The sequence below is a fragment of the Abrus precatorius genome, unplaced genomic scaffold, assembly GCF_003935025.1.
Source record: "Abrus precatorius isolate BTA unplaced genomic scaffold, Abrus_2018 Scaffold3, whole genome shotgun sequence".
Classification (NCBI taxonomy): domain Eukaryota; kingdom Viridiplantae; phylum Streptophyta; class Magnoliopsida; order Fabales; family Fabaceae; genus Abrus; species Abrus precatorius.
Window position 1 is genome coordinate 6,496,029 of NW_020874373.1, and position 19,983 is coordinate 6,516,011.

At 34.6% G+C, this 19,983-nt stretch overlaps 5 protein-coding genes across 9 annotated transcripts; 1 reads left to right on the plus strand and 4 right to left on the minus strand.

Annotated features, from left to right (window-relative positions):
- Positions 1-679: 679 nt before the first annotated feature.
- On the minus strand, positions 680-1,887 carry LOC113863201 (DNA damage-repair/toleration protein DRT102). Its single transcript, XM_027496693.1, has one exon. It carries the CDS (start codon positions 1,768-1,770, stop codon positions 868-870), a length of 903 nt encoding a protein of 300 aa, XP_027352494.1. The 5' UTR covers positions 1,771-1,887; the 3' UTR covers positions 680-867.
- A 2,363-nt stretch (positions 1,888-4,250) lies between these two features.
- Positions 4,251-5,330, minus strand: LOC113863912. Its single transcript, XM_027497694.1, has one exon. It carries the CDS (start codon positions 5,181-5,183, stop codon positions 4,251-4,253), a length of 933 nt encoding a protein of 310 aa, XP_027353495.1. The 5' UTR covers positions 5,184-5,330.
- A 2,034-nt stretch (positions 5,331-7,364) lies between these two features.
- Positions 7,365-9,206, minus strand: LOC113863234. 3 transcript variants are annotated; one of them, XR_003504528.1, is made up of 6 exons: positions 9,006-9,206; positions 8,787-8,905; positions 8,452-8,516; positions 8,005-8,060; positions 7,874-7,897; positions 7,365-7,746 (listed from the first exon to the last, which is right to left on the minus strand). XR_003504528.1 is itself a non-coding variant. In XM_027496737.1 (6 exons), the coding sequence occupies exons 1-6, from the start codon at positions 9,188-9,190 to the stop codon at positions 7,734-7,736; spliced, it is 489 nt and encodes a 162-aa protein (XP_027352538.1). In that variant the 5' UTR covers positions 9,191-9,200; the 3' UTR covers positions 7,436-7,733. The 3 variants fall into 3 exon arrangements, 2 of the variants coding, with proteins under 2 accessions (XP_027352538.1, XP_027352539.1); XM_027496737.1 differs by having other exon boundaries at positions 7,436-7,746; positions 8,452-8,554; positions 8,787-8,894; positions 9,006-9,200; XM_027496738.1 differs by having other exon boundaries at positions 7,465-7,749; positions 8,377-8,541; positions 9,006-9,146.
- Positions 9,207-11,121: 1,915 nt separating this feature from the next.
- Positions 11,122-12,248, plus strand: LOC113862054. Its single transcript, XM_027495212.1, has one exon. The coding sequence runs from the start codon at positions 11,358-11,360 to the stop codon at positions 12,246-12,248; it is 891 nt and encodes a 296-aa protein (XP_027351013.1). The 5' UTR covers positions 11,122-11,357.
- A 3,291-nt stretch (positions 12,249-15,539) lies between these two features.
- LOC113861958 (ER membrane protein complex subunit 2) lies at positions 15,540-19,320 on the minus strand. Of its 3 annotated transcripts, none has more exons than XM_027495084.1 (9): positions 18,972-19,320; positions 18,820-18,884; positions 18,053-18,101; positions 17,282-17,376; positions 16,967-17,052; positions 16,791-16,850; positions 16,594-16,675; positions 16,294-16,407; positions 15,540-16,017 (listed from the first exon to the last, which is right to left on the minus strand). In XM_027495084.1, exons 1-9 carry the CDS (start codon positions 19,156-19,158, stop codon positions 15,847-15,849), a joined length of 909 nt encoding a protein of 302 aa, XP_027350885.1. In that variant the 5' UTR covers positions 19,159-19,320; the 3' UTR covers positions 15,540-15,846. The 3 variants fall into 3 exon arrangements, with proteins under 3 accessions (XP_027350885.1, XP_027350887.1, XP_027350886.1); XM_027495086.1 differs by having other exon boundaries at positions 15,591-16,017; positions 17,282-17,372; positions 18,049-18,089; positions 18,972-19,309; XM_027495085.1 differs by having other exon boundaries at positions 15,591-16,017; positions 17,282-17,372; positions 18,049-18,101; positions 18,972-19,309.
- Between the last annotated feature and the right edge of the window lie 663 nt (positions 19,321-19,983).

Genomic DNA, 19,983 nt, shown 5'->3' on the forward strand with positions numbered 1-19,983 from the left:
CTTATTTTACTTTGATATATTCGTTTATTTGTTTTTAAGCATGTAAGCAATTCGTTTACTTGGATCCCTTAACATTTAACTGTTTTTTTTTTTTTCTGTTCCATAAAATTTTTATCATTTTTTTTGTTAATTACTTATGTTATAAAATTTGTGCTTAGCATAATTACTCTGAAGCCTAGTTTGTCAAATTGGAGAAACAAGACTAAGAAATGCAAACCCGTGTTCACGCATATGAACAATCAACACGCGGGCCCAAAGCTATCATATTGGGCTTCCTTTTCAACAGGGAAAAGCAAACTTGATTTACGAGACCAACGTAAACATCTGGGCTTCAGCAAATTTGTTATCGTTTTTTATATTCAATGCTATTTATATAAATATTTTTCAACGAATTTTTATTAAAAATTATAACAACTAATATAATTAGTATATAATATTTAATTAAAATTTACTATTGTGCTTTAAAAATTTTATTTATATAATGAAAAAAAGTTATTTAAAAAAGTTTGATTGAATAAATACATGAAATGGTTAATTTTATGTATGATTACCTGTGTTTTGATTATGAAGCAGCCGAAAATTTCAACTACTCTTTATGAATGCTAAAAAAGGAAGTGATTAATGGAAGCACACATCAGGTATTTTTTTGAGTGAGTTGCTATTGTATTGCTTTAAGGATAAGGCATGCCACATTCAATTCAACCCATAAACAAGTTTATAATTACAACACACAACACAGATAAGATCAAATGCAACACAAAAACCCACACAAGTAGGAGCTTATTAACAAATACAAAATATACAACACAGAACAAGTGATATGATCAGAACTCAGAAGTGAAGGCAACGATCTATTAATTTTGACATTCACTTGGCTAAGCCTAACTCCTTATCAATTGCCTCTTTAGCAGTTTCAAGATCTTCATCAAAGAACATGTCCCAATGACCATCCCACTTGATGAAGAACTCAGTGTCTTCATAGTACTTAACTCGATGCACATCACCTGCAGGAGTGAACAAGAAATCTCCAACCGTCAAATCGTATCCCTCTTTCTTCGTCAAATTCCAAACGCTCTTCTTCCCTTCCATAACCACCAAATCGTGCCCGAACGTGTGGTGATGCGCTGGCTCCACGCTCCCAGCCTTGAACCTAACGAACGCCGACGTCGGAGATTCCCTCAGAATCTTCATCGATCCTCCCGGAATCATGTCGATAGGGTTAAGTTCACGGTTCTTCACAAGGCAACACACCGCGCACGTGTCCGCTGCCGATTCCTCCTTTCCGATCTCCGACATTTCCTCCAGCGATTTGTCCAGGAACGACTGGATCTCTTGCGGCCATGGCTTGTCATCGTTTGCGGGGCACGCTGACTTGAACGGAGTGTTCAGCCACGATTCCAGGATCTGGATGGCGATGTCCGGCGACGTGTACTTGCCGGAGACGGCGAGGACGTTGGAATTGTTGATGGAACGGGCGTTGACTGCGTCGGAGGGAGTGTGGCAGGTGGCGGCGTACACGCCGGGGAATTTGTTGGCGAAGATGGAGACGCCGGCGCCGGTGCCGCAGGCGACGAGGCCGCGCACTTCGGGAGAGGAAGATAAGGATTGAGAAACTCGGCGACCGACCTCGGCCCCGGCGGAATAGTAGGATGTGGTTCCGATATCTTCGACTTGGATGTTGAGAGAGCGAAGGTGAGCGACGAGGGCGTCTTTGAGAGGAGTGCCGAAGTCATCGGCGGCGGCGATGATTTTGATGGATTCTGCTGCCATTGAGATTTTGATCGAATTGAGAAGTCACTGCTTCACACACCCCTCAGAGTCTGAGACTGATCGAATGGATTCAATGAATGTGGTCAAAACATAATCAATTGTTTAGGGTTTCTCTGTTTCGCTACCTGGACAAACAATGTTATTAACGATAAGATATAATATATTTTTTATTAAAAATTATAATATTTAATGTTATTAACGTACTAATTTAATAATATTTTATTATTTTTAATAAAAAAATATTATACATCTTAGATGCACATTAAAAAATTATGTTATAAACAATTTTTTAATTATGCATAACAAAAATGTAAAGAATAAGATTTAAACTAGCGAAATAACAAGGGCTCATGTTAATTCATCTAAGAGCTTTGATTAGGGAATAAATTTATATCTTCATGAGAAAGACAAGTTTAGTTTAATATTATAAAATGGTAGGAATAAAGAGAACAAGGACTCATGTTGAAGAGAATCTCCACCGAGTCTTTTATCATAAACAAAGGGCGGGCTCTCTACTTGTAATTAGGGCTGTCCAAAAATGTTGAGTTCGTTCAGAACCGGGTTATCCAAAAGCTCAAAACACGGATAGGATAGGGTTGGATTAACTTATTTTGAAAAATACGGATCATTAAAGATAAAGTTATACAATTAAAAATGATTAAATTTGAGTAAAAGAATTAAAACTTTAATCGACCTGATTACTTATTAAATTAATAATAAAAAATAAAATTTTAGTGACATATATTTAAGGCTCTTTTTAATTTTTAGCGCACTTCATGCTAACTTTATTTTTTATCTTTTCTAATTTTTTGATTCTTTATTCGATTTCATTTCTTCTGCTAGGATTTTTATTCGTAATAGCTGCATATTCTCAGTCTTTTTTCTCTTCTCCTTGTTCCTAAACTAAATATTTTATTAAGATTTTTCATCTCTCAGACTTAGTCAGTCTTTTCTTTTTTCTCTCTCTTTTATTTTCATTCCTAAAGTAAGTGCTATGCTTTTCAATCTTCCATTTTAGAAAAAAAAAAAAACAAGAAATATTAGCGATAACAATCTAGCTTAGAAAAATGAATAGGTGTGGTTAGGAATGTTCATGTGTTTGGTGGGTGGGCTAGAAGGTTCGAACTTGCTGGACCTTCTATATTCGAGATGATATTCAACAGTATTCCAATCTGCATAACACATTAGACTCAGATTCGTTCAAATTCTCATCCTTAAAATTTGTGCCAAAGGTCATCACCATTCGAATTTATCACCTTCAACTATTGTGCCAAAGGTTGTACAACATTAAACATTATTTTTTAAAAAAAAATTATGTACTGAAATCCATTGAGAAAAAATATGCAAAGAAAAATAAAAAAAAAATTAGGCTTAAAAATGGATAAATAAAATTTTTGATGGTTTTTGATAAATAAATTTTTTTGGGCTCAAATTAACCCAAATTACTTGTCCAACCCGCTAAACCCATCTTACCCAAAACTCGTATAACCCGACCCACTAAACGGAATTTAATAATACATAGGTTGATTTAGATTTTTTTAGTTTAACTACACCTAAAATCGCCCGACTCAACCCACTAGACAACCCTATTTGTAATCAGCATACCATAGCAAGGGCTTATTTGGAACTTTACTTGCAAAGTATTAATTGGAGCCATATGAGTCATGATTCTTTTGAAATAGGCTCACACACAAGTCAGCAGCCAAACACCTCGCTAGGGTATTACTCATTTTAGAAACTAATCTACCGCGTATTACTTACTTTCATACCCATCATCTTTGCAACGCTATACCTTGGATTGTCCGTATGGGCACAAATAATGAAAGATAGACCACTTAAAAAGCTTGTTTCATGTCAATCAATCATATATAATATGTTTCAAAAGCCAATCCATTGGTGTTTGATTATATCAATGTGAAATCACGAATTCCATCCAAACTATGTGTTTGCAACATGATCTATGTTATATGATTACTAGACATCCACATTTCTCTAAACGAATCATTTTCAATAGTCCGAGAATAAAAACAACCTGTCTAGAATAAAATTATTTTTGAAATCATGACAGATATGCAATAAGCATGTTAACATCATAAGTAAATTATCATCATAATTATAAATTCAAATCTTTCCTCTTTTTCTTCTGTCTTTAACGACGTACCTCGATCTAAGCACTAATAATTAGAAGAAAAATACATCTTTTTACTTAACAATATTTGATTAAGAAACAAAACTAAAAACATACAGCACATAAGATTTGAATCGAAAGACATTTATTTCTTAGTATGGATATATAACAGTGATTGGCAAGAGCAATATTGTACAAGAACATGAAAGAGATAGAATTACACATGTACTTATATGTGTATATATATATATATATATATGAACAAAATAATAATCGATTGCAATCCAAAGTCAAAATCATAATCCCGCAGAAGAATTAATAGTTAAAAAAGAAAAATGAAATGGATGAACAATTAATTTACGGTCCATGCATAGAGCAACAAAGAGAAACCAGTGGCATTGCTCCCACAAGACATAGTTGATGAAGAACACGAAGTTCTCCCACAGTCACTGTTCTCCTCTGCCCACTGCAACACGCTTGAACCCGACGCGCTCTTCCTTATCAATTTTCTCTCTGCACCCACCATTTCTGGCCACACAGTTCCATCACCCACTTGAAACACAAAAACACCGTGCCCGTTACCGTCGCCGTTAACCACCCAACTCAACACGTCCCAGTAAAACTCCACTTCAACGCCGTCAATGAAGATCTTCTCGTACCCTCTGAATTTCCACGCCAACCTTTTCACCACCAAGCGAGTTTCACCGTCCACTTTCACGCTCAATACACCGCCACCACACTCGATCTCTATCTCGTGTTTCGAACCCATGAACACGCCACGTGACACGTAACTCCTGCTTCCGAACACGTGTTCCCTTCTCGATACAAGAATAGCATCAGCAGAACCGAACGTGTTTTTGTGGCGCCGAGTGAAATCGTGGAGAAGATCACCAAGAAAGAATTGGAGCATGCCATTGTGCGAGATTGCTATGTAGAAGCGTGAGTCTGGCTCCGCGGAGTTTTGAATGAACTTTGCGTGAGTGAAGTACCAATGGAGCTTGAGTTTGCGATGGTGGATGGATTTTGATTTTGAGGCGTGTCGTGTTCGGAAGAAGTAAAGGGTTGATGGGTTGAGAGAAATTGTGAAGGAAAAAATGTGTGGGGTGGAGATGGTTAAGGAGTGAGAGAAAAGGGTTTTGGACCAACTGAGGGTGAGGTAAGTGGGGGTGTTGAAGAGTTGAGTTTGGTATGTGCATGTTACCACATTCTGTGGCACTTGAGAGATGTAGCTGTTGGTGCTGCTTGATGATGGTGTGTTGGGTTGGTTGAAACAAGCTGTGATCATGTTGTTTGTTGTGTGTTTCTTGAACCATATGTGGAAGGAGAAACCGATTAGTTAATGATGTTTGATTCGCTTGTATGGAGAGGAGTGTGTGAGTGTTGGCTATGTGCGAGAACACTGGGATGGAAAAAAATTCCAAATTGTAATAGCATGGTATGAGAATTGAGAAGCGGGGTTGATAAATTTTGGCTTTATATCTAATAAATAGATGTTGGATTTTATGGATGTTTTGGAGGGGTGTGTCTCTCTCTTTTTAGGTGTGATGTTTGCAAAAGTCTAGTGCTTTGCATCCTTTTAATGATGAAATATTAGGCTTCTTTCGCTACAATCATCAACTCTAGTTGCAAAGGCCTTCGCAGACTTTTTCATTGGCTTGTGTTTTTGTTCCTTGATTTACGCCTTTGACATGGTCGATATAATGGTATCTTTCTCATATGCTAGTGAGCTGGGTTGCACTTAGACTTTCCAAGTCATCAAAGTCATTACAGGGGCCTTTGTGATTTTCTTGCATCAGAAAGTTGCCCTTTTCTATATTCATTTCCTCTGTCAATCATCTCAAAAGGGAATTCAAGATGGGCCCTCAAGAAAGGGGTGGCTGAACCACCTCTTTTTCTCCCTGCCAGAAAGAACACGCTTTCTTGCTATCATGCAATTGCAATGCAATATTTAAGCCAAAGCTATTGTGTAAAAACATGTTTTAATTTAAACATGATATTCTCAGGCTGCTATTAATAATCACTGTAAACCAATTTGTGTACAAATATTAATTTTGTATATTTTTTAAATTGTTAAATTATTCTATAAGTTATATTGTTTGAAAACTGGTTAAAATGGTCATACATTTTTTGTATCACCATCATTTCTTGTTTCTCTAGTAACTTTTCAACCGCTTAATTGAATATGAAAAATAAAGTCTACCAAGTTTAAAGTGAAACAAGAAAATGTATAAGATGGTCTTAGACCGCCTATAATCCAACATTGATAGTCGTTGAATGTGATGATATAAATTTATAATATTAAATAAGTATTAATATAATTGATTGATAAATCAAAACGAATGAATTATGAGTGGTCCGCAATTCAGATAAAACCAGCCTACAACAACCCGTGAAACAAAGCCACTGTCCACGGTAGATTAATTTTAAAGTTGCAAAATTTTATTGACTTCAAATTAGTTGTATTTTAAAAAATTCTCGTTAAGTTTTAAAATTGTAAAAGAAAATAAAGGGTTACATTAGATCTTGAGGAGAAACTAATGTGATAGACTATTTGATAGTTCAAGGATTTGGGAAGAAATTTTTTTAATTATAGATTCTGATCTGAATTTGATGAAAAGTTAGACAGGAGTAATGTGACTATTTCATAGATTGAGGTTTCTAAGAAATTGGTTTAGTAGGATTGAAAGATTACCAAGTCAGCTTAAGTGGTCAGCGCTAAGGGCCTGTTTTTCCATTTGGTTAAGAATTTCACGGGCAGAGTAAAAACTAAAAATTAAGAGCATGTTTAATTTAAAATATAATACAAATTTGTGTTAAATTTTATTTTTAAAAACAGAAAATTAATTTTAAAACAGAAATCAAACATGATGAGATAAACAAACATGCACTTGCTAATAAGTAGATGTTCTCCACCCTCAGGTTTGATGTTGACAACACTTGAAGGGTTGAACCTTCTTATGCACAGCAGCGATAAGAAAGGTTAGATATTTGAGGATAACCCAAGGTAACAGAACTCTTGATTCCTGACTTGGTTTCTAGTGTCTGCCCAAATTTTCATTTCTAATGGTTGATTACCCTTTCTATTTACAGCCATTGCTCCAATTTGGATATTTCAAATTGGATTATGCAATATGGCAATGTAGAGAGTAGATACAGATTCCAAGACCAGAGAGCTTGTTAGTGGAGGGGCTGTGTTGTGGCACCCGCATTCATTAGGCACTTACGTTTAAATAGATGTCTGCCACGAAATAATAAAGTAAAAGTATATCCTTTAATCTAATAATAGAAAATTCAATCAAAGTAATGTTTCCCAGTTCAATGTTCTAATAAAGGTCCTTGCCCCACTAGTTATATACCCAATTTTAACGCGTGAAAAAGTGGTGCGTGTATTTTTAGTTGATGAAGTGCCCGTTTGTATGATAAATAGTTATGCTATAATTAAAAAGTTTCTCTTTGAGAAAATTTGCTTCCAACCGTGACTTTTTGCCATTATAATGGTGTAAATTTGGTTCTCATGAATAAACAAAGCAAGCCTAAACATGTAATCCCACCCATGAGGAGTCTTCCTTTCCTTTTAAAATCCATTATGTTGAAAAATTATATGTACATAACCAAGTTTGTGGAATATTTGTACATATGTTTACGAACAACCATTATGATTCTTCTTCGGGTGTTTTGAATCGTCAGATCAAAGCAGAAAAGGATCTAATCCTTCAATTTGTAGAATGGTAGATGGCTGCGCAGAGAAGAACAACAAAGGATATAAGTGCAGCCAGTCCCAAGAAGAATAAGATAGTAGAACAAGCCTTCCACAGGGAAATCTTTGAGATAAAACTTAATGGTTGAACCTGCTAGCTCACAAAACATAATCAACTAATCAAGTGAAAGGAAGACCAAGTGGAGCTGTGCAGAGAAGCCATGTTAAATTGTTAATACACACATCAGTAAATACCAAAAATCAAAGTATTTACATACCTGAATTCTGTTCGCCTCATCTGACTGCCATGAGAGAAAACAAGGGGATCACACACCATTTTAGCCTTTAAAACCATTAAACAAAACGATGAATTTCAAGGATTATAATTTCTGACCTACAAAAAACTCACCAGAAGAGGTTTGGGCAACTCTGATTGACCTTGGGAGTAGGAGGTTTGCAACAGATCTACAAAGGAATATAGGGAGACATAATAAACCATAACAACCAAACCTGTTCCCACAGCTACATGGATCAATATTGTATTGAGTTCTATCAAAAACCAATTATTTCAAGGATTTAAAATTACACGATGAGCATGTATATTTCAACGGTAAGAGAACAAGCATAGCAAGAGCAATCATTGAATCTAATTGAAGTATACTCTACAACAATTCTAGCATCCTTGATTTAAGCAGTACTTCTTCAATTGTGGATTCTCTTTGACATACAGGGCCTCCATTCATTAACAATATTTAGCTATCTTAAAGCTATTATTATTCACAAAAAGGGTAAATCCACACGACGGAAGTGTTTCCTTCACCAAAATTGTTGCATGAATTAATATAATAAACTATACCTTGGTCATAATAGTCAATTCTGACATTGAATTCTTTACTTCCAGTAGCAGAAACATTTCTTGGCCTGAACAGAAGTAGAAGTGCAAATACTGAAAGGTGAACCTATATGTCAAAATCAATAGACTGAAAAATGATGGCATAATCATTGATTTTGGGCCATAAACAGTAGACGTAGCTACCATAAAAAAATTATGACATGAGAAAATCCCCTTTCCTTAAGTCTCACTACACTTTTCACCAAAATGAACTTTTCAACAATGTCCATATCTCATACATAAAAGGGTTGAACTCTATAGCATGCATGTTGAAATGGAAGAATGGTTATTTGCAACACCTGTTTGGGTTTGGGCATGGTAATGCATAAATGGAGCGAGCCAAAGTTCTGGTTCTTAGCTGAATATCAGAAAACAGTGTCCAACGGAAATCCAGATCTTCATCTGTTCTGTAAATTGGCTGCAGACATACATCACTTTCTGAAACAAACAAAACTTTGTATATTTCTATTATATTTGTTAATTGGAATGGTGGAAGAAATAAATATAAAAATATATACAGGATGGGTTTGGGGGGTGGATTGCGCAGAAGCGATTCAAGGCGATCGAGTTTGGCTCCAAGCTCCAATAATTTGGATCGAGCAGAGTGTATAATGCTAACACTAACACTGGAATTCAAAGCCTTGCTCTCTAAGTCTTCTACCCACTGTGAGGCTTCTTCAGCTTCTCTAAGCCACGCATCCATTATCGGATTCACAGATAATTTTTAACTCACAAACCCAAATAATAACACAAACAATTTGTCACAGGTCGCTCTCACTATCGCTGTCTATAAAACAAAACACTTGAAGCACCTTAATCATGTCTTTTCTGCCTTCATGCGACCATCGTCTTGGAACGCCCTGTCCCACCAACTTGCTTGCAAGAGATGGATGATATCATTGCAGCCAAACAAAGGAAGACCGAAGTGAATCTCTCTCTATATATAAATATATATATATAAAAAATGTTAAATCTTTATATTTATAGATCAATTTTAATGTTTGTTTAATTTTTTTTAAAATACTCTAGAATTAACTTATTTTTTAAATTTTGAAAAAACCTCTTTTTAAAAATCAAACAAACTTATTTTTAGTATCGATTTATTTCAAATTTCAAACTATTAAGACATTAAAATGATAGTGAATCAGTGACCCATTCACCTCTCATTCTGATAAATTTGGAGTTTTGGGCCAAACTCAAGCCCAATACCTTATTGCCCGCTAACTCCTCTCTTCACAATGGGCCGAAAACATGTCTACATTGTTGGAGGCTGGAGTAGTGCTGCTGACAAATTTAGGAGGCAATATATTATTATATTCTTTTTTTATTAGTTTACATAGAAAAATGTTACATTAATTAACATGTGTAAGTAATATTGATATATTATTATTATTTTATCTATAATAAGGGTAATATATTTAAGAAGTAGAAAAAGATAAAATATTTAAAAATAATAAGCATAACAAGTGAGAGGTAAGATTTTATGTTTAAAAAAAAATTCATATTTTTTGTTATAAACTAAAATAATAACAAAATTTTAAGTATATTTATAATATACATAATTTTTTTAAAAATTATCTCAAATAAATTTTTTGTGTTTTTTAGTACTAGTTTAAAATTATTTTTGTTCAAAAACTTAAAATAAAATTCACTTTAATTTTTTTACAAATAAAATAACAAGTATTTTATAAAACAATGAACTAATAAATAATTTTAAAAATTAAAATACACCATTTATGAATAACTTGAGAATCTATTTAAAAACTTGAGCATTAGTTAATATAATATGAAATGAAATTGAATTTAATATTACATTAATTAAGACATGTTTGATGAGTTGGATTTGATCTGAGAGGGAGATAGAGTTGCGAATACGGACATAGGAGGAGTAACTGATAACGATGATTCCTATGAGGGGAAGGGTATGCAGAGCATGAGCATGAGCATGAGCTGACGAGCATGATTGATGAACTCATCTCATCGTATTGGTATCCCAATGTCCTTATCCTAGGCGATGCGTGCGTGACATGGTACTTGCATTCCCACGAGCTTGTGGGACCCACGTCCTAGGAACCTCCCAACATTAATCTCCATCAATGAAATATTTTCAAAAATAATTTGGAACCATAAATACACGAGAGATGGAATTGGAATGACATGATTGATTGTAACGAGTAATAGCCATTGCATGTCCACAATAACAGCGTGTCACTGTGACTGTCTCTGAATTTGTTCATGAAGGTGAAGCACTCACTTATGCCACCAAAACCCTCCATTTCATTTTCAGCCTCCTCTCTTCGTCGTCTCAGGTAAAAGCAACTTCACACCCAAAAGAAAAAGAATACTAAAAACAAAAGAGAGAGAGAGAGAGAGAAACTGCACATTATAAAAAGGATCTTTTTCTTTTTAGTTTGTTTTCACCTTCCATCACCATTCACCAATCACCACAATACCCAGTTCTACTTTCTTTTCTTCTCCCTTCTCTTCATCTTGAGGTTGTTTCCATTTTTCTATTATGCTGTTTCTTCGGCTTTTGGATTTTTTTCTGTTTAAAAATTCCAATCTTTAGTAAGGCAGGGACATTGACAGTGAAAGAAGTAAGCTTTTTTGTCTGCTTCTCTCTCAAGTCTGAGCTGTTTTACTCCCCACATTCTCTAAATTTGTCATCAACCCACACTCTCTTCTCTCTATTTCGATGCATCGGTTTTGCTGTGTTTCTGAATCTCTGATCAAGTTTAAGGTAAGGGTCTGTCTCAACTTTCAATTTCCTTTAACTCGGTGAGTGCTTTTGTTCTTCACTGCAAAACTGGCTTCCATCTGTTTGTTGAAAAACCCCCAAGGGAAAATAGCTTGGTAATTGAAGCACAAAAATGAAGGATTTCCCTTCTTGCTTTGGTGAAAATGGAGTTCAAGTGGCTGATTCTTCGTCTTCAAGTGCCACTAAAACTGCGCAGAATCTGGTTACCTGTGTTTATCAATGCCAGATACGTGGTAGTTCCTGCATGGTTACTGTCACATGGAGTAAGAATTTAATGGGGCAAGGCCTCAGCGTTGGGATCGATGACTCTTCTAGTCAGTGTCTTTGTAAGGTGGATATCAAACCGTGGGTGTTCTCCAAGAGGAGAGGTTGTAAGAGTCTAGAGGTTCATTCTTGTAAAATTGATCTATATTGGGACCTTTCTTCAGCTAAATTTGGTTCCGGGCCAGAACCTTTGGGAGGATTTTATGTAGGGGCTGTTGTAGATCGACAAATGGTTCTTCTGCTTGGGGATTTGAGGAAAGAGGCTTTAAAGAAGGCCAATGCCATTCCATTACCGTCCAATGCTGTTTTAGTTGCCAAGAAGGAACATGTTTTTGGTAAGAAGTTGTTTGGTACCAAGGCTGTGTTTTGTGACAATGGTCAAATTCATGATCTTGTGATTGAATGTGACACTGCAAGTGTTGGTGATCCGGGCCTTATAATTCGCATTGACAGCAAAACCGTGATGCAAGTGAAGCGGTTGAGATGGAAGTTCAGGGGGAATCATACCATTCTGGTAGATGGCCTTGCAGTAGAAGTTTTCTGGGATGTCCATAATTGGCTCTTCGGTACATCTCTTGCAAATGCTGTCTTCATGTTCAGAACATGCGTCACCTCGGATAAGTTGTGGGCTAGCCAACCCCTTTCGGATTCCCCTTGGTCTTTCTCTGAGAGATTTTCTGAGACCAAATTGCAGGGGCGTGGTTTCTCGCTTATTTTGTATGCTTGGAAGAATGTGTAAAGAAGCAGAAATCCATCATATGGTTAATAGCTTACAGACCTCTCACTGAGGTTTGAATTATCAATCGTGACAAAACACAGTTGATTAAAAAGGAGTCCCTTTGTTTCTCTCACTTCCCTTGTTAAATTCACATCCTCAATTTAGCTGAGCTATTTGAACAGATCAGAGCCTTTTTTCCTTTTCCCAATTGGCTGTACATTTGTCTTCAAGTGTTAACTTTCTGGTTCATATTACTAAAACTACAAAGTTTACAGTTTGTTTCCTGTGTTATTCAAATACATCTTTATTCTCTTTTAATTAGTAAGTATATATCTACTATTCCCAGTTTTGGGTTGTCATGTTTTAACTTTTAGCTTTGAGGATTCATTTCATCAAATATGTGAGGCTGGCACTCCAAACTGGTTATGTCCAATTACTAGGTAGGTAACAAATATTCTTTGCCAAAAAGTGTAGTAATTAATAAGCTTAGGGGAACTGAGGTTGAAGAGGAAGATAGTGAGTGGAAGATCACCAAATTACGATGAATGTCAATACTCTTTCTTTTAGCAACCATTGGAATCTTTCTTCTGCTTCAGGGAACTGAGATGGTGAACCTATTATCAGACTACGCAATTTATACTTATTTTATGCGCTACAGATGAAACTTGATGGATGAATATTTTTTTCCTTAAAAGAATTGCCTACTTTGATGTCTAATAATAAGTAGCCAATAGGGAATGAGATTCTGGCCAATAATATATTTATATGATGGTAGGCCAAATATTATTTTAGTTTACTCTCTGAAGACAATTGCCAGTCTGCCATGGCTTGTGAATCATTGTTTCATCCACAAAATCTTTCTGCTGAACCTGATGAGATATTGCCAGCTCATTGTGGCCTCTAATGTTATATAATTATTTATCTTTTCTTTAGTCCTGTAATTTGCTGCATGATTAGACTAACTAGTTACTGACAATGACAATTTCTTTTAACATCTTAAGGCTGTAATTTCAGTTAAAAACCTCAGATCAAAGAAATCTTTGAACTAGGCAGGTAAAACAAAAAGACCTCTCACCCTTCTGTTGATCCTTATGTACATTATTTTTATATATTTCAGCTCTGCAGAGGTTTATTTAGCATGAAGTGATTGTGCACTGATCTCAGCTATGCGGTCATGTGTTTCTCTTGTTGGTGGTAATGAACGAGAAATCGTGTTTGTTTCACGTCTTAAACCAGCTAAGAAACTATGCTAATGAGGTTGTTACACCTTGCATGTTCTAGTTTAATTATCATACCAATCTGAGAATCTCAAATATATATGATGCTATGAGAAGGGTAAAAAGTTTTATCTTTATTTTTGAGGTAGAATTAATTACTCCAACTCCAGAAAGGGAAGGTGATTTTGTATATACAAAATGAATAAGATTAGAAGCATAGTTATTTGTCATAAAGTACTAATGTTGTGGACGAATGCATAAAATAAAATCTTTGGAGGGAAGGGAATATTGGAATATAAATTATAGAACGGGACATTAATTGCAACGGAAATGAGGGAATCTGTAAATTGACGTGACACTTATGAAGTCTTTTTCACTGGAATTGACATTAAGAAGAATAATACAGTAATTTTTGGGAATCTATTTCAGGCTTGTTTGTCGCATAGGATGTGCATTGCATGAGTTATGACCACTGCACTGTACTGTAGCTGTAATTAAACACTAACTTTACTCCTGTTTTTGTTTGAAAGCTAGCGAACAATCTATGCTTCTACATTCTTGCTCCCTCGCCATCACAAATAACCCAACTGCGAATGAAAAATGGTATTTCAGTGCAACATTTCGTTGATGAAATATGTAGTTCCATTTATGTAATTACAATAATAATAGAGTTTAATTTTGATGACATTATTAATATAAAAAAAATACACTATCAATTAATTAAAATACTATAAATATAAATTTTCATCAATTTATGATGGAATAATACTATAATTTCTTTTAAAAGATTAATATATTTATATATTTAAATATATAACAATATTCATACTCTTATATAACATATATTTTATTTGTATTGTATCACATCACTGATCATGTTATAATTTTTCATTTTCTAGGTCTGGCTTGGTGTATATGGACACGATTTTGCGTTGAATTATGAATACCGATGGGCATGGCCTTAAAATGGAATTGAGAAAAGTAGGAGTTGACGAAAAGTGATGGCAAAATTGGAACTTTGGAAGTAAGAAAGGAGGGGGTTGTGCAGGCAACATAACAGCGCCTGGTATGGGGGCATGCCCCATGGGATTGGGATGGGAGACCATAAAAAAGCTGCAATTGGTACGTCAACACTCTTCAGCCTGAATAGTGAATATAGTTTCAACCTCATTTTAATATCTCATGCCCCATATGCATCAAAATCTCATCCTTCTGTCCTTACCGTTCCCGACAAATTCACCATACCCGTCCTCTCTTGTTGCTTCTCAACTATGGTTAAGCATCGGTTCAGTTTCTGCCCTTTCATTCCCACTAACTCTTTTTCTAGTAAGTTTTAAATTACAGGATCATGCTATAATTAATAAATTCTATTTTTTCATTAAAAATCAAGTTAAAATATATTTAAAATCATAATGAGAATGTAATAATTTTATTTTAATTCATTTGTTTTCTTAGAATACTATTAACATTTGCCTAAACAATATTACTTTTGTAAAACGCTATCTTTGTATAAAAAGGTAAAAGTACATTACATTTTAATATATCATTAGTTTTTTGGTAATAATAAATTATCATAAATGAATCTTTAAAAGTATTTTTTCTTTGTGTCTAATGATATCTTTAAGAAATAATTTTAGATAACATATTTCTGATTTTGAGACTTAAAAGATAACATATTTGAATGATTCTATTGTCAACTTTGGGATTTACTCGCATTCAACTAACTTCGTCATTTTACCTTCTACAATCTCAAAGTCAATAGTAATGATTTAGAAGTGTCAAAATAGAAAAAAATACACGTTAATCTCAAACAAAAATAAGATAATATTGTTTGTGTATCTTACCAAAATGAATGATATGAGTAATGTGAGATTCTTTTAAGAAAACCTGCCTGTGAGAATAGCATTTTTAAGTAAATGGAGCAAACAGGGTTGAGTGCACAAGAAAGAGAAGAGTGCCAACCCTGCGGCCCCAATCCGCGTGACCAGGATCCATTCACAGTTGAATGGGCCATATCATCAAAGCATAACATGACTATTATCCTAAATGGACCCCAAAAGAAAAAAAAAACATATATCAAAAAGAAAAGATAAATCTTTTAACTTAAATTGCATTGCCATGAAAAAAATAAAAGCAAGAATATTTCAAAAGCAAATTATACCCGATCATAAATGCACTAGTAAAGTTATATGAAAGTTTTTTAGATCCACAGGGCCATCTGAAACCTGACATGTCTCTAAATAAATGTTCGTTACCGAAAGTAAAATGTAGGACTTTATAAATTTTCATTTTAATATTGAGAAGAAAATGACTCAGGATTTCTAAATATGTTGATTCAAGCTGGCAACAATCTAAGAAAATGTCAAAACGTGACTAAATAACAATCTTTGAGAAATTCTGCATCACGATGTCAACGTTAAACTCTTTAAGGCAGTCGTAAGTTGAGGGAGCTTGTCGGGAGCTCTCTGCTTGTAATCTTTCTCCAATACTTTGGCTGCTAGAGATTGTAACTGAGATCCTTCTTTCTCTTCCTTGCTCTTTCCTTTTGTAAGCTGTGCAATAGCAGAGGTGCACTGAAGAATGGAAGCAAAAATCAAATTTCAGGTATAAAAACGAATAGGTTTGAAAAGAAAAATCCAGAAATCCCAAGTTGTTGAGGACAGAATCAACAAAGTATGATGGGAAATCTGAAAATTACTAAGCAGAACTAAATAAGGACTTTTAATGTAAAATAAAACCTTAGGTTCAGCCAACTTCCAAATAAGGTCGACTATATTCAGTTCATAGACACATTAACCGGCAGAGGATCACACAAAATAAGCACTTGGATGGAAGAGAAAAGAGCTTACCAAGCATAAACCAAAGAGCGCTCTAGTATTCTTGCCTCCAGTCAAGTCAATAGTGGATGCATAGTATTTCTTCGCAGTTTGGAGGTTTTCTAGTCCACCAAGTGTATAAAGGACCTGGCAATACCACAAGTCAAGAAAACATTCTAGTGCAATGTAGAAGTAAGACCCTTCCAAGTTAACTCCTCTAGCATGAAATGTTTTCTGTGCCTTGTTACTATCAGAGCATGGCAACAGGGGAGGAGGAGAAAAATTTGATTTGACTAAAACAAATTAATAACAGTTCATAAAGAAGTTACATACATCAGCATAGGCTAAGTGGTAGAGTGGAACAGTAGGCTGAGATAACATTAACTCCTCGTAGCAAAATGCTGCTTGTTTATACCTAACAGAAGATAGAGAGCCAACAAAAAATAGGGTAGCAGAATAATTAGCTAGATACGTTAACCCCTATCATAACTTTTTCAGACCGGAAGAGAAAGAGCAAAATAAAATCTTACATTTGCAAGGAGACGTATATTTCAGCTAGTTCTCTCCATGCATCATGATCTGCCATGAATCTGTTCAAATGTGAAAAATAATTCAGATACATGCTTTTTTTTCTGATGTAAAATCATAAATAAGATTTCCTTTTTATCTTCAATTTTGGAAGATAACAAAATTTTAACATCCTCACATTTCCAGATATTTATTAAGCAATTCAATAGCCACAGAAATGTTGCCCTGTGCCTTTGCCATAGCAACCCTTCTCTTATGGATGGTCTGCACAATTTCAAAACAACCAAAAGATAAACACTTAGCTTTAGGTTTTTATTAACCAGCCTACCCTAATTAGTGGTAAAACTGAAGGAATATTATAAATCATCCACGTAACAAAACATGCAAAAAACACAAAAGAAGTCACAATTATAAGATATCTGTTTCATCACATGGAGTAACTGAGCAACTAACTGTTTCCCCTTTTTCCACCCATAAGGTTAAGTGAGTTTACTTGATCATGAGGATTGTCCTCCAAAAAGCTTGTGTAAGCTTTTTCTGCCAATTCCCAGGACCCTTTTGCTTCAAGCAACATAGCCTCCAGCCTGCCTGTAATAATTAGTCAGCTCAAATCATATTTTTTTCTAGAGGGAACAAGAGCATGCGTATGGGTATGCACAGACAAACAGGTTTAAATTTCTAACTGTGTATTTTATTTATATTATACAGTATCCTTCTTGAAGGAATGAAATGCAAATCATCCAAGTTAATCATCCACCAGTCTCAGTTTTCTCCAAGAGAACCAGAACTGGGCATCAACAGTCAGAGAAGGGAATCCAATTACTTGTGTTTTGGACAAATAAATATTACAGTTAGTGTTTTTGGAAAATTATCATATAGCTCTAGCAGTATTAAAGGTAAAGGATCAAGACCAAAAAAAAATGCCACCAGATCAGTCATTGCAATTTCAAAAGAAATTCTTTCTTTGCCTATCAGTGATCTATGTATAGGAGCACAGATACATCACTAGGCAGTTAAAAGGCATATGTCACCAAATAAGTTCAATTTACCCAGAGTAATGCTACCTACACAACTGTTATGTTTGCATCTAAGCATAAATGTACAAGAGTTCAAGGAGTCCACTTAAAATTTTCCCCCTTTAAGCTAATATAGAGTTGTGTGGAGTAAGTCATCAAGCAAGAGTTGTGGACAGAGTGCTATTCAGTTAACTAATTCAAATCCATGACACAGGAAAAAGACAGAAAATTCAAATGTATCAACTTACCAATTCTTTTGCTTTCTGGGAATTTCTTCCGAAGAACCTTTGTACAGTCCTGATAAAGAAGTAAGTTATTATCAAATCAAGAAGTAATATCTCAAACCAGATGACTTCTCATAGTATAAGAGGGAGACAAATGCAGCAAGTGCTCAATCCTAGCATCATAATGGACAAAGCTCAGCAGTATATTACTTCCCAGGTTCAGAAATTACAAAATGCAAACAAGATCAAACATCTTGCCTCAAAATTTTAATGAGAATGCTACTATAATACATTGTGAAAGAATAGCAGTACAGCCAATCAGAAAACCATTACTTTCTCCATCCATCACCAACAGAGAAAAAAAGGGCTAGAAAAAGGCTCAAACTTAAAACAAATGATACACTAACCAGAAGACAGAGCAATCAAAGACAGCGCACGATTTCCTTACGAGTTTAGTAATGAATTACAAGTATTAAGCTGCACTAAATCAACATGCATCAAGCAAATTCACAATTCCTTGCAGAACCCACATGCAACCGTCTACACATAAACCACCAGCATCTCCATAACAGAAGTAACAACACAGTAAAGGTAGAGTCCGGTTAGGAAGAAATGTCAAATTAGTAAGATTCACCCGTGCATAAGATATTGGACCACAGCATTACAAGCGAATTTCACCCCAACAGCTATATATCTCAACAAAAGGAAGCAATGATTTTACAATTTTCTCTATGCATTACGTTGTACAAAATAAACTAATCGAAAAATACAAAACCAAAATAGATCGAAACCTTGGCAACATCAAGACACTGGCAATCCATAGCAGCAACTGCAACCTGCTCATACAAAGTCCATTCTGCATCGAGAAACAGACAATCATAAGCCAAAAGTTCAATTCGATATAAATAAAACAAAAATAGGTCAGTGACGTGAGGGAAAGGACCATCGTGGCCGAGAGTGGATCGTTGTTTGGGGTCGTTCAAGATGGAGAGGCCATGTTTGAGGACTTTCTCTGAACGGCGAACCTTGAGCTTTCTGACAAGACAAAGGTACTCCCAAGCACCTCCGCCGCCATTATCAACCTGGCTTTCGAGCCTGTTCAATTGGGTTTCTTCTGTTTTCGTAACCATCTTTGCGCAATTCACACTCGCAGATCCAAATTGGAACAAACAAATCGATTCTCCCTTAGATGGGGTTTCGATCTGTTGTTGGAACTATCACTGTGTTTGTGTGCTCCCAAAGAAGAAAATACACCCTCGGATGCGATCGCACTTCAACTCCAGGTTCGCCTTCCAATCACAAATATGTAAAATTAAATAATTTAAATAAACAAATATTTAAATCAACCAAACTCGACCAAAAATATATTACTAACAAAATTGTATATTATTGTAAATTCAAAATTTTTAACTAATCATGTTCTAGTTTATTTTTTCTAATTTATTTTTAATTAAAGTTTTGCAACAATGAAACTGTTAATAATATACGAGTTTAATCGATATAGATATTTTTATACTACTAAATAATTATAAATTATTTTAAATATGTTTTTAAAGTAGTAATTATTAAAAATATATGTGATGATTTGTAATTAAATAATAATATTAAATATTTGAACATTGGTAATATATTTTAATTAAATATAATACCAATGTATATCTACTTTTTTTTAAAAAGTATGTATGCGCACCTTAAATATATCAAGAGATATAAAAATAATAATAATAATAATCGAAAGTCTTCTTAATTTATAAATATTTTAGGCTTGTTTTATTTGTTTCCACTTTTGATTGAATAAATAATTTTCCAATATATAACAATATTATTTTATTCAATGTCATACTGTAATAGTGAAATTTTTATCATTTGTCTTCGTTGGTAGGATAAGTTAAATTACTATTTAAACTAAATTAAATTGTTTGAAATATAATTATTTGATGTATTTAAAATATAAT